The sequence below is a fragment of the Bactrocera latifrons genome, unplaced genomic scaffold (genome assembly GCF_001853355.1).
Source record: "Bactrocera latifrons isolate USDA-ARS-PBARC rearing strain unplaced genomic scaffold, ASM185335v1 scaffold_50, whole genome shotgun sequence".
Classification (NCBI taxonomy): domain Eukaryota; kingdom Metazoa; phylum Arthropoda; class Insecta; order Diptera; family Tephritidae; genus Bactrocera; species Bactrocera latifrons.
In genome coordinates this window covers 558,678-575,841 of record NW_017537157.1, presented here as the reverse complement: position 1 = coordinate 575,841, position 17,164 = coordinate 558,678, and the positions used below count along the sequence as shown (strand labels likewise).

Genomic DNA, 17,164 nt, shown 5'->3' with positions numbered 1-17,164 from the left:
GTAGAACGGAATCACAAATGAGTACAAGCGATGGAATGAGCCAAATAATATAAAATACATAATTTTACTTACTGTGTTAGAGAATTTTATATTGTAGAAATTTAAGCTATTTCGGAAGTAGAAAATTTGTTACACCAACTGCATCAAGAACAAGCCGTTTTATTAACTAGTTATAACGGGGGTTTGCTGTCCCTACCATATTTTTTCCCGCTCTTTCCACATTTCTCTTCATTAAGGCTTGCCATTTCATCACGGTAAGATATGCGATCCAGCAACGAGGCGCAATTATTAAAATTTACTACCGAAATCCGGAGTCAATGGCCTCAACTTTAAGAGCTTGTACTTTGACACGTATAAAGAATTTGATTGATATCCCACACCGTTTTTGCTTTATTTAAGAAAAAACTTTTGTAGTACTCTTATCGAATAATCCGTTAACTCTGTGCCATTCAAATTGAAGCTTTAATGTCAAGTAGAGAGTTGGCTCGTAATATGCATAACATAAAAATATAACTTTATGGACTATAATTTCTAACGAATATAAATAGTATGGAAATACCATTATTGTATAAAATTTATATACAATAAAAGATGACAAACATCAAGGCCATGAAATGCATGTATTTCAGGAACAATGAAACAAGGAAAGAAGTATGCCATTGTTATACAACAATTTCCACCTTTTTTTTAATATAATAAAATATATTCAATCGTACGCAGAATATCATTGTAGAAAAAAGCATGAATAGAGTCCAACAATGGGCTAAGCTCACAGGCTACGTAACTGACAAACTAGTAAAAACGGTTGTAAAGTGGCACAGTTGATAGCCATATTCGTACTAGTAAAACACAACAAAGAATAGAATGAACCGTACTACCTCGACCTCGAAGTACGAAATCTTGTCTTTCTAACGCCGTATTGTGTTTCTCAAAAACACTTACACAACGCGAGTGGAATACTAAGAGGTGACTGTTGCCCGCAGGTTGGGACTGACAGATCGAAAAGACTGCAGGAAATGTCTAGAGCAGGGCACTAAGGAAACAATGGAACATCTTTTGTGACCGTGTCCCGCATTAGCAAGAATACGCTGTAAGCATCTGGGGTTCGCACGGTATGATACACAGAGTCTGTTCAAATTCGCGTCAATCGCAGGCATGATGACTACTTCTCTGGGACATAACAACTGAACTCCATCTGCGATCGCAAAGGATCAAAACTGGTCTATGCCTGGCTTACATATTACTACGAGTAAAGCCATCTATTGGAGAAATAATGGATTTCTTTTTACTAGACCTAATATTTACTTAACCGCCTCTTTTGAAAAATCAAATTAGGGTTGTTCACAATTTTACTTTTTACGATAGGTGGCAGCAGTTCCCTAAGGTTTACAAAAGCAATGTTCCCATATGGTAATGTTCTAGAATTACACACTCATCCACGTAGCGTCGTTCATAAAATATGTAAGTCATATTTCTTATTCGCAACTACTTAGATATCATAAGAACATCAGCATTTATGAGTTGGCATCTATAATAAGTTTCATGCTCAAACCATGAAAATACAGCAACCGACTACACGCCATCAGCTTTCCGAGCTGCCAGTAAGCGACATCCCAGCTGGAAAGGCCGAACGCACATTTTTTATACTAACTGTCTAAGATTTGCCTTTGAACGCTTAAAAATACACGAATCGAACAGTTTGCCGGTATAAATCTAATATACTGACATAATAATTATGGAGAACAAGAAGCTATTCTCTGACTTTTAATTCAATCAGATAACTTTGTTATTGCTTTCACAACTAATTTTTTATACAAGAGGAGAGTTCAAACATGAGGCGAAAAGCTGTAGCTACTGGTATAAACCAAATACACTGGCATACACAAATATATAGAATAAAAAGTGATTATACCACTTTTCCAAGATATTTACACTGCATAACTTTGTTGTTGCTTTCACATGCATTTTTAACAAGTAAGCGCAACTCAAAGTTAGTGAGCAAAGCAGTGGCGAATCGAAGATGGCTACAACTTTGTCATAATTTTGAAGACAGAACCTTGAGCTGCATACACACATCCGAGATATGAACTTTATCTCACTAGACATTCATAACATAGTATGTATGTATGTATATGCAAATAGATATCCATGCATATGACGACTGCTTGGCGAACCATGAATTTAAATGCAGGAATGAGTTTCACCTTTTTGAGAAAATGACAAGTGTGCAATTTGTCGCAACTACTCTCACCTGTGCACTCGTTTCCTCATACTCCGTAGGCCATTCATTTACTTACTCATTTATTTATTTGCGAATGCATTTACTTAAACATACTTATATGTATGTATGTCGTTATTATACTGCATATGCTCATATGCTGAACATATCGGTGCAGCATACGGTCTGCACGCCTGTTTCAACACGCATTACTCTATTCTGGCTTGTAATAAAATTTCTCTACTGACACTTTTAAGTAAACTCAGCAGAGTACATACAAATACAAATACACAAATTCACCCACAAACAGATATATTTATGGATGCAAGTGTATGCAGCAGATGCTCAAGTGGCGCATTTAGGGTGCTTCTAAAACGAGACAAGTTATGGAAGAGATTGCGGTTCATATAAGGCAATTATAAGTTATTTGGAAAGTTTTCTGGAATAGTATAGAGAAGAAGTCGAGACACTTGCAGAAACAAAGAAGCAGTATCGTATAGCTGGGATTGAGATGTCATAAGTTTTCAGAAGTTTCCCTAGAGAAATTATGCTCAATTTTTGGATTTCACCATTTCCAGCAATGTTTTTTCTCATATCCGCAAGTTCAACCATAGCTGTGTTAGGATATATTCTGTACTTGTCATTTTTTTTTATAACCATGATGTTTTAACAACATTTAGTCAGATTTAAAATATTGAGAACTTTGATAAAATAAGTACGGAACGTTTTCTGGAAATGTTATTTTTAGAGTCGATAAAAAATTTCAAATGGCTGGATCTTAGTTTTGAAATTTATACGGATACATAATATTCTTAGCTAAGCTAGCAAATAATAAGGTCTTTCACTAAACCCTTTTTTAAATGAGCGTTTTTTTTTTTAATTGTATTTTTAGGAGCCATTATCAAACCTCAAAACTTTAATTATTTCTAAATGTCTCTTCACATGTCGTCCGTATTGAAGAAAACACTAAAGCTCTGAAAGTATTCGCCGCAGTACCCACCGGGAGAAGCAGAAAGAGAGGAAGACCGCTTGGGCCTGGAAAGATCAAGTGGTGAAGGATCTGGCTGCACTTGGTTTCTCGAATTGGAGAAATTGCGAAAAAAAAGAAACGAGCTGAGTCAATTTAGCCATGTCCATCTGTCTCTATATTATTATTCACACAGTTTTTGAGTTATCGGTGCAAAATTTTTCACACGTCTTTTCCACTAGGAGCTACTAATTTGTCGGAACGAGACGAGAGACGCGATATCTTCAAGAAATTTGGCATGGGTTTTTGTTCAAGGTAAGTGTTCAATCTTCGAAGATTTTTTTCATAACGAATCACAATAGCATATGGTGCGTATTATAACTTCGAGCTTAAAATTTTTTTTTAGACTTAAAGTAGGTAAACGCCTCAATTCATAAAACTAAAAGTGCAGCTATTGAGCCTTAATTTAAATGAAACATCGTCAAACTGATTTTAGTCACGAAAAACTAGAAAGAAATAAATTTGACTAGACAATTTCACAATGAGGATATTCGATTACATCGCTGTAGTAGTATAAAATGAGTACGCATTCACAATCTTTCTCCGATTAATTACTTTTCCACCCACCCTCATATTCGCATAACTACCAAACAAGCTTACGTTTATCTTAGGGTTATACATATGTACGGATGTGTGTGAATGAAAGCAAGCAAACACTTTACTATCAACTTTCCAAGTACACGTGATGTGAGATACGAGTTTTATACGAGCATATGTTTATACACATGTACGTCAACAGCTGTATGAACGCATGTCTTTACATATGTATATGTATGTATGTATGTGTATAGCAGCAAAGACAAGGAGATTTCAACATTTTTAGTGCTGCTTATAAAAATTTCAAAATTACCTTGTTACATTGCGTGAGGAATTGCAATGAAACTTTTAAATTAGCCGCCAAAGCATCAGCAAACACACACCCACACACAGGAGCAGTTATGGGATCAACCGCCCGCAGCTGTGACTCACGCATTAATATTGAAGTTGCAAAATGTTCATGCACTAGATAGCACGTGGCGTATACGCAACATGCTTTACAATGCACATACGCAACAACTACAACTATCGACTTGTATGTATTATGTGTACATAAGCATGTATGTTTGTAAAATAGAGAGTAGCTATGCAATGAGAAGCTATTAACATAGTATTTACATATGTATGTGTATACGACAATTTAATTAGCAGACAAACCATGATTCTTATGCTCCAAACAGTCACATGCAAATTACAGTGGGACTCATTTAGACAATTTCAAAACAGTGTAAAATGTTGTTATGAGCTATCTTGCATTATTAGGTGCTAATATTTTGCTAAAAGTAATTTTATGTGATAACATGTATAGTACGTAATTATATCCGTACTTATGGTTTACTGGGTGATTATTAGGTGAGGCAACAAAACTAATACCGAATTAATAAGTTAACGTAAACAGGGAAATCGAAATTTTCTTGAAAATTCTATATTATATGACATATGCAGCTGTTGACAGCTATTAGAACGCCACTTCCTTTGACTTAAATGATGTTATTTTCTAATAAATAACTTATTTTTACTGTGTTTCCATTTGTTTTATTGCAACTTATGTTAAACTCAAACTCTAACAGTAAAAATTTTATTTACAATTAGTTTTTTATGAAGATTTTAAAAATTCTAACAAAAAATATGTGGAATCAACAATTTGATCCAACTAAACTCTGACGGCTCCTTTTCAGCTCATATACCGGCGAGATTGTGAGCTCCTTTATAGTTGAGTCAAAGCTTGGGAGGAAAACTGGTAGAAGGGTTTAATGTCAAGAGCTCCCGTCTCCTCTTACTACTGTGATCAAATTGAATTTTTAATTTATACTTCGCTTGTTTTTTGAATCGATAAATTTTTTTTTCTGTAAGTTAGCAGTACTATTAGTGACATCTATGATATCAAAATATTCATTACTATTTGAGATATTCGTCGTAAGTGAATTCTTCGATTTTTACCATGTCTGAATTTATTGAAGCAAGAAGTGCGATAATGCACCATCTCATACTGCATTGGTTATTCGTGATCATTTCGCCACATTTTCAACTAATATTGTGCCGCAACCACCGCATTCGCCTGATTTACCTTCGGGTAACTTCCGGCTATTCAGCAAATTCACATGACCACTCCGAGGACACCGTTTTGACTCAATTGAGGATATAAAAGCTGAGTCGAAGAAGGCGAAGAATTTTTCCAAGTGCCATGATAAGTGGAAAATTCTTTGGCATAAGTGTGCTGCAGAGGGAGGGGATTACTTTGAAGGAGATGATATGGACAAAATTCACCTTTCAATTTGACCACAATAGTATATATGTACACATGTAACATATACTCGTTATACCCTGAACAGTGTATATTAAGTTTGTCACGAAGTTTGTAACATCCACAAGGAAGCGTCGGAGACCCTATAAAGTATATATATAAATGATCAGTATGTTGAGCTGAGTCGATTTAGCCAGTCTGTCTGTAAATATACGAACCAGTCGCTCAGTTTTTAAAATATCGTTTTGAAATTTTGCAAACGTCATTTTCTCTTCAAGAAGCTAACCATTTGTCGGAACTGCCGATATCGGACCACTATAACATATAGCTGCCATACAAACTGAACAATCAGAATTAAGTTCTTGTATGGAAAGCTTTCACATTTGACAATGTCTCTTCACAAAAGTTGGCACTGTTTGTTTTTTAGAGCAACAATGTAATCTCCAAAGAAATTGTTCAGATCGGTTGACTATATCATATAGCTAACATACAAACTGAATGATCGGAATCAAATGCTTGCATGAGAAACTTCCTCATTTGACGATATATCTTCACGAAATTTGGTATGAGTTATTGATTGTAGAAATAATTTAATATCAGAAGAAATTGTTCCATACAAAATGAACACAAAGTTACTAACAGAAATGCACCTGTGAAGGGTATTTAGCTTACGTGCAACCGAAGTTAACGCTTTTCTTGTTTCTTTTATTAAAAGAGATCTGTTTCGATTTATTTGGCTTTCCTGCATTTCTTTTATATATATTATTCCTAGGGGATCCGGCGACACGTTGGTATACATTTTACACTATTATTCATATAATAAACTATTCAGTACAGTGAAAATTTTATTTGCGAATAAAGGCGAAAACGTTTTTGTCGGTATAAGAATCCAAGGGATTGTACTTATGGTTTAATTTTGAATATATTCATACAAATAAAATTCATTTAGGGGTTTCATATAGTCTCATAAAGTTATAAGTTATAACGATTCGAAAACATAGCATTGGAAATTGTAATTGTGTAAACTAATTTTTGTATGTAACCTAACAACAATGTTTTTAAACAAGTGTAAAAATGACTTTATAATGCTTTATGACAGGTTGTGAGTATCCCAAATTGAAAAAATAACGAACTTAAGTTTGCTTTCTCAATGTCTGGTTACCAGCGCTTCTGTCCGGTTAAAAGAGTCCCGCTTAATAGATGGTACTTAATAAAAATCAACTGGGCATAGTGTGCTAAATTTTACTAAAATCGGTTCAGTAGTTTAGGGGTGCATCCTGGACAGTGAATCCGGCCACGCGTTGCTGTGATATACATTTGATACTAATATTCATATAATAAACTATTCAATACGGTAAAAAAATTTTTTACGAATAAAGGCGAAAACGATTTTGTCGGTATACAAATCCAAAGGATTGCACTTGAGATTTAATTTTGAATATGTTCATACAAATAAATTTCATTGGAAAAAATTACGAATTTAAGAGGGTATTCTAGTCTACAAATTTGAAAAAACGATTTTTTTTTTATAATTCGATAGCTTTGATATTCAAAAATATCTCCCTAAACGATTTTTCAAAACTCAAATTATTTTCAAAGACCGGTTGAGCAAACTATCTACGAGTATCTATCTATTACGCTGCCCGAAACTTAACGGAAACTTTAAACGCCTTTTTCTCAAAACTCCTCTTTTTGATGCGGTAGCCACAATATCTCAAGTTCTAATCAGTCGATTTATTTGAAATATGGCATGCATATTCTTTGTATATATCTCTATCACTAGAAGCAACAAAAAATAAAAATTTTAACTTTGTAATATTTAAAAAAAAATCGACAAAATTGAAAAATTAGTGAAAAAGTCGACCTTTTTTTTTGAGCAGCCGCCATTTTATGAATTTTTTTTTTTAGTTTTGCTGCTTCATGACATAACGACATTCGTACTCATTAAGAATTTGTCATTGTTTCATTTTTCAGATAATGACAAGGGTAGAAATTATGGCGATGAGGACACGGCCTCTTATTTCCCCCCTTTTCTTCAAGAACACATAACTCAATGAAAAAAAAAAAAAATTTCTGGTTACCAGCCTGTCTGTGCAGTTAATAGAGTTGTCCGCTTAGAAGAGCTTTCACTGTATTTTTTATTTATGAATGTTTTTTACTATCCTATCTTCAAGTTGGTTCGTACTGGACATACTGTGCTAAATTTTACTAAAATCGGTGCAGTAGTTTAGGAGTCCATAACGGACATGTGATTTTCATCTATAAAGATATATAAGTATTTATTTATTTTTATTTATATTTCTTATATTATATAATGTATTATTATACTATGTTATGTATAGCAAATAGCTGGGACAATTAAGTAATTAATTAACGCATCGTATTTGGCAATCAAACATACTGAAAGTAAGGTTAATCAATTATATTAATTTTGTTTTTGAAAGTATCCGTTTAAATTAACTGAATAACAATGAAAAATTGTATGGAACAGCCGAACACATATTAATATTTTCGCTCCCACTTAACACTCTTTACAGAGTTACATCACGATTTTTCAATTTTATTGTCAAATTCTTGTGTAATTAATTACTAAATTAACGAACTGCAATTCTTCTCAATGCGCTATTGACAATATATTTGGAAACATTATAAATTTTCATGGCGATAAAATTCAATTTTAGTTTAAAATTTTGTATTTTAACCAAATTTTGGGTGCGGAAAAGGCTTACGGTGACTCAGAGTTTTCAAAAACACAAGCCTACGAGTGGCACAAAGCCTTCAAAGATGGTAGAGAGATCATTGAAGACATGCTTCGTTCTTCGGGTATATTGTTTGAAAATCAAGCAAAGGGGCTAGACATCTCTCGCGAGTCCGTTCGAATGATTTCGGTGGATATTTTGGGTTTGAAATGCGTTCTTGTTCGACTCGTCCCGATAAAGCTATAACTTTTCAAAAAGTGTACCGTAAACATCTCACATTCATGGAGATCATTATAACTACCGATCAGACATGGGTTTATTATGAGTTTGCCATGCAAACAAGCCAACACACTTATCGGCTCCGAGTAATTTTTTCCTGTTCCTCAAACTGAAATTGCCGCTCCGTGACATAAATAAAACAAAATTCGCTGAAGGAGCTGAAGGCCATACCAAAACTTGCTTATAGAAAGTGTTTCGAAGACTGGAAAAATCGTTGGTATAAGTGTTTTAAAAAAGAAATATTGAGGAGTAATTAAATATTTTGCGATTTTGCCTTATTTAAGTGACAGTCGAAACGTGAGCACAAATAAAAAATTTTGTATATTTTTTTTTTTGTAATACACTCACCTAAAGCATTTCGATGCATTGCTTGTTGTTGTTGCATGGCATTTTTGCTATCCATTGCTCTTGTTGTTATTGTTGGTGTCAACAAAAATGTGAGCAACAATAATATTATTGTTGTCAATTCATTTGTGAGTGACATGACGACTGCTGCTGGCTGTGACACTTTAGACAATCAAAGGATCTGAATTATTTCGCTGTTAGTTGTTGAACAACACACCGTGTCCATCAATTATTTGTGTTGTTAATGACAATTTTTAATTTCTGACAGTATTTCCACTGGTATTATTAGTATCGAAGATTAAAGAAAAAATTTAAATCGAACGAACATTTCGCTGTTAGTTTTTCAACACACTCACACAAAAAATGCTAATTAAAAGGCGCGATGACTTTTTTGAGGCGGTTGTGCGACCGTTTAGCGCTTTTATAAATGATTATAAATGCATTTCTTCTATTGTAAATTAAAATACATACCAATTTTACTTTATTGCTGAATTTTTTTCTTATTATTATTATTAGTACAAAATTATTATTATTTTTAGTACAAAACTGCTTTAAAAATTATTCAATATGCGTATTAATTGTACTATGTTCAAGCTTTTATAAATGAATGTTGTGAACATAGAACTCTATCTTAATAGTATTATGAATTAAAAAAAAATGGACAAACTTCAACATAATTATTTTTAAACAGTTTTTTTATGATTTCAATTCAATTGGAACAGATTATTATTTTTTAATTGTCAAAACTTTATCACTGCGATTATCGGCAAACGGTATTATCATTTCACTTATGATTTGAAGATAAAAATGTTGAACTTTCATCTTTCATTATTCAAAATTTTTGTATAAATTAATTATATTAATTAAATTAATCTATAAACCAACTAACAGCTTAGCTAACTGGTTTGCTGTTAAAAATTTATTTTATATATCAAGCATAATTTTTTTTATTATTTTTCTATTTTAATGAACATTTCAAATTTCTTTAAATATACATAGCTCACAAAAACCACTTAAATATTTTCACATATTTTTTTTTTTTTTCAAAATTTCACTACTATATTTTTTAACATACGAGTGCGCTCCTAAACCCTTCCGAAGTTGCTAATTACAACTTAAACATCGCAACTTGTTATTTATTCACAACACTTTCCCGTACAAATTACGAATTCGCGACAAACTTCCGTACATAACGGCTGCAATCGGACACGACATGCGTCCGCACTATATAATCAACGCGTCCGTAATGCTGTGTCGTCAGCGCAGTCACTGACACGTTTACTCGAGCCCATTCAGTGGAAACATTTGCTGCTCCAACAGCAACATCCTTTCGCTGCAAACGAATCTGTGTTAGCCTTTTACACCTTGCCGTACGCAAGCTGCATTACATTACATTTCGCCGTGTAACTTCGTACTTTCAAAAACTCCGAATATTTTACATTGCATCACCCAAACCCAAACCACCCACAGCCAACCCCTGTGTAACAGTAGCTTAACATAAGTAACTTTTGACAGCAGCTGTTTTCAATGCCACTGCAGTGTTCCCAGCTGCTGAGCGCAAGTTCTCTGAGACAAAAAATACTGTTAAAACTCTGCTGCAACAATTTACCGTTTTTGGCAAATTGCTCTCAGTTTTATTTGTCGGTATTATTTGGCTCGTTAATGGTACATATAATTTTGTCGTATTAACTATAATTTATAGTTCTTACTGAAGAACTTTTAAATAACTGTAAATCCACCGCGAAAAATGTTATTGAATTGTTATACTCGTACATGTCCCAAAGTTTAGACTAAAAATTTTGGCTGAATATGTAATATTCATAAGTATGTTTTTTCACGTATAGTATACCAAACCTGTAAAAAGATCCTTGAGCTATTGCATTTTAATGGATCTAATCTTCAACCGTGGAAAAAGAAATTTTAACAAATTTTCCGTTCATGCACATCTCAACAATACTACCACTATTAAAAAAAAAATCATATAAAAAAACTTTTTTAATCTTCATTGCAGAAAAGGGCGTATTACCAATAACAAAATCGAGAAACACATCTTTCACAGAGAATGCCTATCCTTATTTACGTATAAAAAATCAGAGCCTTCCCTTGAAGCTAACACTTTTTGTAGTATGTATTATAGGTTAAACTTACATATAATTAAGTGCTTCCGGTTCGAACTTTCAACTGTGCTTTCGTCAACACGACGAAACGCACAAAGTGCAACTCCACACTAAACTTACTTATTCAGCACTCTTAAAAGAACGATATAACAATATTCAATTTTCATTGCTGGAACTACCTAGCCTTCAGATTCCACAATCTGCGCCAACTACCGTGGAATAAGTGTCCTCAACATCGCATATAATGTTCCTTCGAGCGAACTTTGTAAAATATTAAAGCCCACCTTCTACAAACTAATTAAACCTTATCAGTGTGGCTTTACGACAGAAAAGCAAAAAATTTGATATTCAGCCAAATCTTGGAAAAGACCCGCGAAAAGAGGATCGACACACACCATCTCTTCGTCGATTTCAAAACTGCTTTTGATAGCACGAAAAGGAGCTGTCTTTATGCCGTTATGTCTGAATTTAGTATCCCCGCATAACTAATACGGCTGTGTAAACTGACCAGATAAGGATGCAAGGCAAGACTAAATATCTCTTGACATTAAATAAACAGTGGTCGCCCGCGCGACTTGGCTCCTATGTCACTGTTGATATTCATAACTTCGAAGTCATAGATAATCTCGTTTATCTTGGAACCAGCATTAACACCAACAAAGTCAGCCTCTAAATCCAATGCAGAATACCTCTTCCCAACAGATGCTACTTCAGAATGAGTAGGCAATCTAGATCTAGTAAAATCCTTTCTCGACGAGCAAAGACCAAATTCTGCACGTCAGTCTTCATCCCCGTCCTAATATATGGTGCGAGTTTTCGAGAGAAAGATTCTGCGTAAGATTCATGGTCATTTGCGCATTGGCAACCACGAATAACGCAGGCGATAGAACGATGAGCTGTACGAGAAATATGACGACATTGAATGGATGAAAAGACTCCAGCTCTGAGAGTGATCAACGCAGTATCCTCCTGTAGAAGTAAAGGATGAGAACTCCGTTTGAAATTCCAGGTAGAGAAGGACCTGGCTACACTTGGAACCTCCAGTTAGCGTCAAACAGCGAAAAGGAAGAACCACTGGCGCTCTCTTGTAAAGCTCCAATTAGCGCCAAATAGCGAAAATCAAGAACGACTGGCGCGCTCTTGTAAACTCGGCTATAAGCGAGTAAGCGGAGTCTGCTTCAATAAACAAGAAGAAGAAGCCTTGAAAACACCGTATGGACAACAGCGTCAGAGCCAAAGCTTATTGAAAGCTTTCGGATTGATATTTGGGTATCGAACCTTTCAACTCCTTGGCGAAAGCAAAATGACAATCCTGTGAAGCACTAGAAGTGTCTGTGCTATATTTTTTTGTTGTAGCCCAGCTGTGATGTAATTTTTACTAAAGCTCTACGTTTCATAGCTTTTTCTCAACAAATCGAAAAATAACTGAAAATTTTTTGTCAGAGTACCGATTTAAAGTGCGCGAGATAGTTGAGACAATATGCATCTCAAAGGACCGTCTGACTCTTTTAAGTTACCGACCTAAGCTGGGTTATATCTCTAAATTACCAGCCCTTCTTCTTCTTTATTGGCGTAAACAGCGCTAACACGGTTATAGCTGAGTTTACAACACCACGCCAGTCGTTCTCTCTTTTCGCTGTTTGGCGTCAATTGTAGATTCCAAGTATAGCCAAGTCCTGCTCTACCTGGTCTTAGCAAAGGTGTGGAAGTCTCCCTTTTACTCTAGTCCATCTGGCGGGTATTCGAATTCTCTCAGCGCTGGAGTGTTTTCATCCATTCCGACGACATGACTTAGCCAGTATATCCGCTGTCTCAACACCTCCTTCAACGAAAATATCCTTTAAAAAAAAACAGCACGCATCGCAGACTCGAGTTGCCCTATCGAAACACCTCGTTCTTGGCCTACCGCTAAATGATTTCGATGCTACCTCATTTTTCACTTTATCCTCAAACCGGAATTAGATACGCGCTACAACAACAACAACAATCGCTTGACTTGCTTACTCCGGACAAAGCGACGAACGGCTGCTCCGAAATCTGACCCCGTGCCACTTTTTTCCAAACTTGTCATAATATCGTATGAATATGTTTTCGGCGATACAAATTAAATCTTCGCAGACCTTCAAATAAGGCATTTTTCAAACGAGAATAATTTAGTTGGAGTATCGCTGAGTGAGCAATAAATCGCTATTTTCCTAATATGCATATACTCTTTTCTGTTCTGGGATATGTACCTAACGTAACGCCCTCGTACAGTTAGCTTTATAATAACCGTTCGGTCACTAATTAGATATGGAGTGAGCTTGTGCAAAAAGTAAATAAATAAATATAGAAAAATTCCTTTCTTTAAAATACTTGTGTAATTAATAAAATCAAGGCAGTAAATTTTTAAAAACATCACAATACTTACAACTTTTAAATATTTTTTTTATTTAAAAAAGAGGTTATCATTCACAATTCACATAATGAACTAAGAAAAATGCTTTGAAGTATTTTATATCAATCGACTAAAATTTGATACAAACTGGAATAGTATGCCACCATTTCATGCACCCTGACGAAAGATTACATTGCAAAAGAGTCGTACTCTGACAAAAATAATATAAGAAACTGATTTTGAGTGTGCAGCGAATATTAACTTATTAAATGAATGCAAAATTCACAAAAAAATGCAATGGAATTAGAAATAATTAATAATTAAGATTGTAAAAAACTGATGATAGTTTAAACAATGACAATGAGAATTCCATTATTGATTCTTAAATATTTTCAAACTATGTAACACCATTTACATGACTTTTTCAATTATTTCAGCTTCATTCAAAATTTTCGCTTAACCAAAGTTAGTTAATATACAATAAATTTGTAGTTATTCCCTTTAACTATAATCAACATTCGATTGCTTTCACCTGCTTTGAGGAGTAAAGAATATTTGTAACAGCACTCAAAAGTTTCCATATTTCAGTAAAAATGTACAGCTTTTTGGCATTTGACAAGGCGACATAATTTGCCGTGTAATCCATTTGCTGTTGGGTGTTTAGCAGATGGTGTCAAGGTGGTTTTATTGTGTTGAGTTGTATTGAATTGGTGGAGATGATCGCCATAATAAAAATGACTTTGTTTTTTCTTAAAATCATTTCAGTTTTGAATAGGTATCAACCTTTTTATGGAACTGATTGTAGTAATCGAGTGCAGCGTTTTGGGTCTGGTTGAGAGCTTTGCTCAGGTTTTCAGGAGAGAGACGGCCGCTGCAATTATAGAGATTTTATTTGTCATTATTATGTCGTATATAATAGTATGTCAAAAAAGTCTTGCGGTATTTTTATTGAATTTTCAATTGTTCATAAAAATTTTTTTGATGACTCATGCTCTCTTTAAAGATACTACGGCTGCTGCTATGCCGGTCTCTTTCGACCTTTCTAAAACGTGGCGCATCTTCGACCACCTCTACACCAGAACGAAAACGATGAAACCATCGTTGTGTGGTGGAAATGAAAACTGTATCGGGTCCATAAACTGCACAAATTTTATTGGCGGCTTGAGATGCATTTTTGCCTTTATCGTAGTAGTACTGTAAAATATGCCGTATTTTCTCTTTATTTTGCTCCATGTTTTCGACGCTATAACTCACGAACGACTTAAAAGAAACGACAATCAATCAAACACGTTTTAGCGCGTGAAATGGGCTTTCCAAGAAGGTATAACATGACCCGATGCGACGAATAAAACTAGAACTACGCGCTCTCAGCGCCAACTAGTGAAAATACCGCAAGACTTTTTTGACAACATAATATGTTTGTATATTAGTATTATATCTTATGTTTTTACTCACATGAAAACCTGTGTTCTGAAAAAGACCACTGCTTTGCCAAAAGCATCGACGCACACATTTTTGATCGCCAAAGAAGTGTTTTCGATCTTTTTAGGGAGACCGGGAACATATTGTTCCAGCTGAAATATAGGAGAAAAATATATGTTAAATAAGAAATATAAAAAATAGGTAATCCATATACATGTTAAATAAGAAATATAAAAAATTGGAAAAATACATGTACAGTATTCGAGTTAAGTGACCCTAGTAGATTAAATCGAAATGCTTTTATTGAATAAAAATTAAAAAGCAGACAACTTAGCTTCCCTTTCCCACAACAGTCGGGTCTACCTAACCGAAACGGACCCGGATTTTCTTTTCCAACTCGGCAGAACTCTTCCGCTACAACAACAACATTAAGCCATGCTCAACTGTCTGTGCGTCTATATATATAGTATAAAACATAAAGTTTTGCAATACCGGTCCGAAATTCTTTCCGTTCTTTTCTACCGTAGCAACTGTATCGGAGAAGCCGATATCGAACTCCTTTGGCATATAGCTGGCATGCCAACTGAACGATCGAACCCAAGTTCTTAGATGGAAAACTTTATTATTTTTATTTGACAAGATATCTTCACGAATTTTGACAACTGAAATTTGAGGTTAGTGCTTAATCTTCGAACAAAATTTTTAAAACTGAACGATTCAAATGAAGTGCTTGTATGCGAAGCTTTTTATCTTCATGAAAGTTGGCATGAGTTATTTCTCAAGGCAACGGTACAAACTCTGAAAAAATTGTACAGATCGGGCCGTTATAGCAAATAGCTGCCATACAAACTGACTGATCAAAATTATTTCGTTTCCCCCGACAGTCCGGCCTACAAAACCGGGAGACATCCGGATTTTTTATCCGCTACAATAATAACAACCGATCAAAATCAAGTCTTTGAATAGAAAACTTTTTTGTTTCTGAGCTTATACAGTTTCTTGTTTATATAAAATCTAGAGAGTTAAATTTACTTTGAACTTTCATAATTGTAAACAATTAATTATGTGTGCTTTATGTTTAATAGAAATTTCGATGACACTCAAGATCATTGGATTTACTTTCTTTAATTTCTTTTGAATGTTATTAAAATAAAACAAAGCTTTGAAATTGGAAATTTTACATATACTAAGCATATACAATTTGCGTCTAATTCTGTTAGTACAAGTATATGTACATATGTATGTATATTTTCATTTTATCGTTAGCCACAAATAGACAAACCGGTTTCTGTTCAAACGTCGAACGTTTATTAGAAGTGATGATTATACGACGAATTGTTTGTATATTGTAGCGTTTGAGTTAAACAAAGAAATGCACAAAAAGTTCATTTAAAAATTTTCTCGCTGATGATGTCATCATTCACAGACTATAGCTAATCAGCTCAGTACAAAAAGGCATATAGGTAAAATATAAATTAATTACTCACAAAGCTAGCAGCCACTGGCAGCTTTGCTGCAACAAATTCGGTGATCACACCATATACATTACAGGCGGTGTTGCGCGCCAACTTGAAGAGGTCACACGCCAGCTGACCGGCAGGTTTCGCGTAAGGCGGCACATGTTTTTCGGCCCATTTATAAGCTCTTGCCGCGGCGCCCATCGTTGCGTACCACGCTTTCTCCACATGCGGCAATACGCCAGCATTCTTTAGTATTTTGCCTGTAGCTGAACGCTCGAAAACACCTTTGCCATTGACATTTGTGTCATATACTAGAACGCCGGCAATTAGGGCGATTAGCACAAAGCTACCCAAGACCCACTTGCAGCAGCCAGCGCATTTCTTTTGTTCGCTGGCTATTTGTTTTTTCTTCTGTTGTGTTGTTTTCTCTTGAACATGCTATAATTTTGAAAAGAGAGAAAAGTTAGGCACAATTTTTAAAATAAATGCTTTCATAAAAGCTAAATACAAAAGTTAAAGTTTTTTGTTTTGTAGTTGATTTTTTACCTTTTTACCAGCTTGTTGTTTGTTGGTTTGTTTGTTTTTATTGCCTTTGTTATTTTGTGCCATACTTATAGCAACTTAATTCAATAGCTTTTGATAAAGTCTCAAAATTTACTAAAACAATAAACAAATTCGGGAAAATTGTAGATTTAACAGTTAAAAAAAAGAACGGTGGCGAATGCATCAATTGCTTAATATTATTTACTGATTCTATCTAAGTATGTTGTCATCTTCCATATATGCATTAGGGCCAGGATTGCAAATAATGAATTAAAAAATAATAACGCAAATGTTTCAAACCCAAAGCCGTAGCTTAATTAAAAATATAATATAATTGAGAAAATAAATTTAATATCAAAAACCGGATTAAAGTTTTTTGTTAAATTTATTTTGTTA

At 34.4% G+C, this 17,164-nt stretch overlaps 2 protein-coding genes across 2 annotated transcripts in view; both read right to left on the bottom strand.

Moving 5' to 3' along the window:
• Positions 1-8,904, bottom strand: part of LOC108973771 (hemicentin-1) — a 181,207-nt gene extending 172,303 nt beyond the window's left edge. The window contains exon 1 of the mRNA XM_018941246.1: positions 8,853-8,904. Coding sequence (XP_018796791.1) covers positions 8,853-8,889 — 37 coding nt within the window. The 5' untranslated portion in view covers positions 8,890-8,904. The remainder of the gene's footprint in view (positions 1-8,852) is intronic.
• A 4,468-nt stretch (positions 8,905-13,372) lies between these two features.
• The window catches only part of LOC108973820 (transmembrane protein 214), a 9,430-nt gene continuing 5,638 nt past the window's right edge, over positions 13,373-17,164 (bottom strand). Inside the window, exons 9-11 of the mRNA XM_018941312.1 lie at positions 16,253-16,663; positions 14,799-14,917; positions 13,373-14,214 (exon numbers count right to left, since the gene is read on the bottom strand). Coding sequence (XP_018796857.1) covers positions 14,100-14,214; positions 14,799-14,917; positions 16,253-16,663 — 645 coding nt within the window. The 3' untranslated portion in view covers positions 13,373-14,099. The remainder of the gene's footprint in view (positions 14,215-14,798; positions 14,918-16,252; positions 16,664-17,164) is intronic.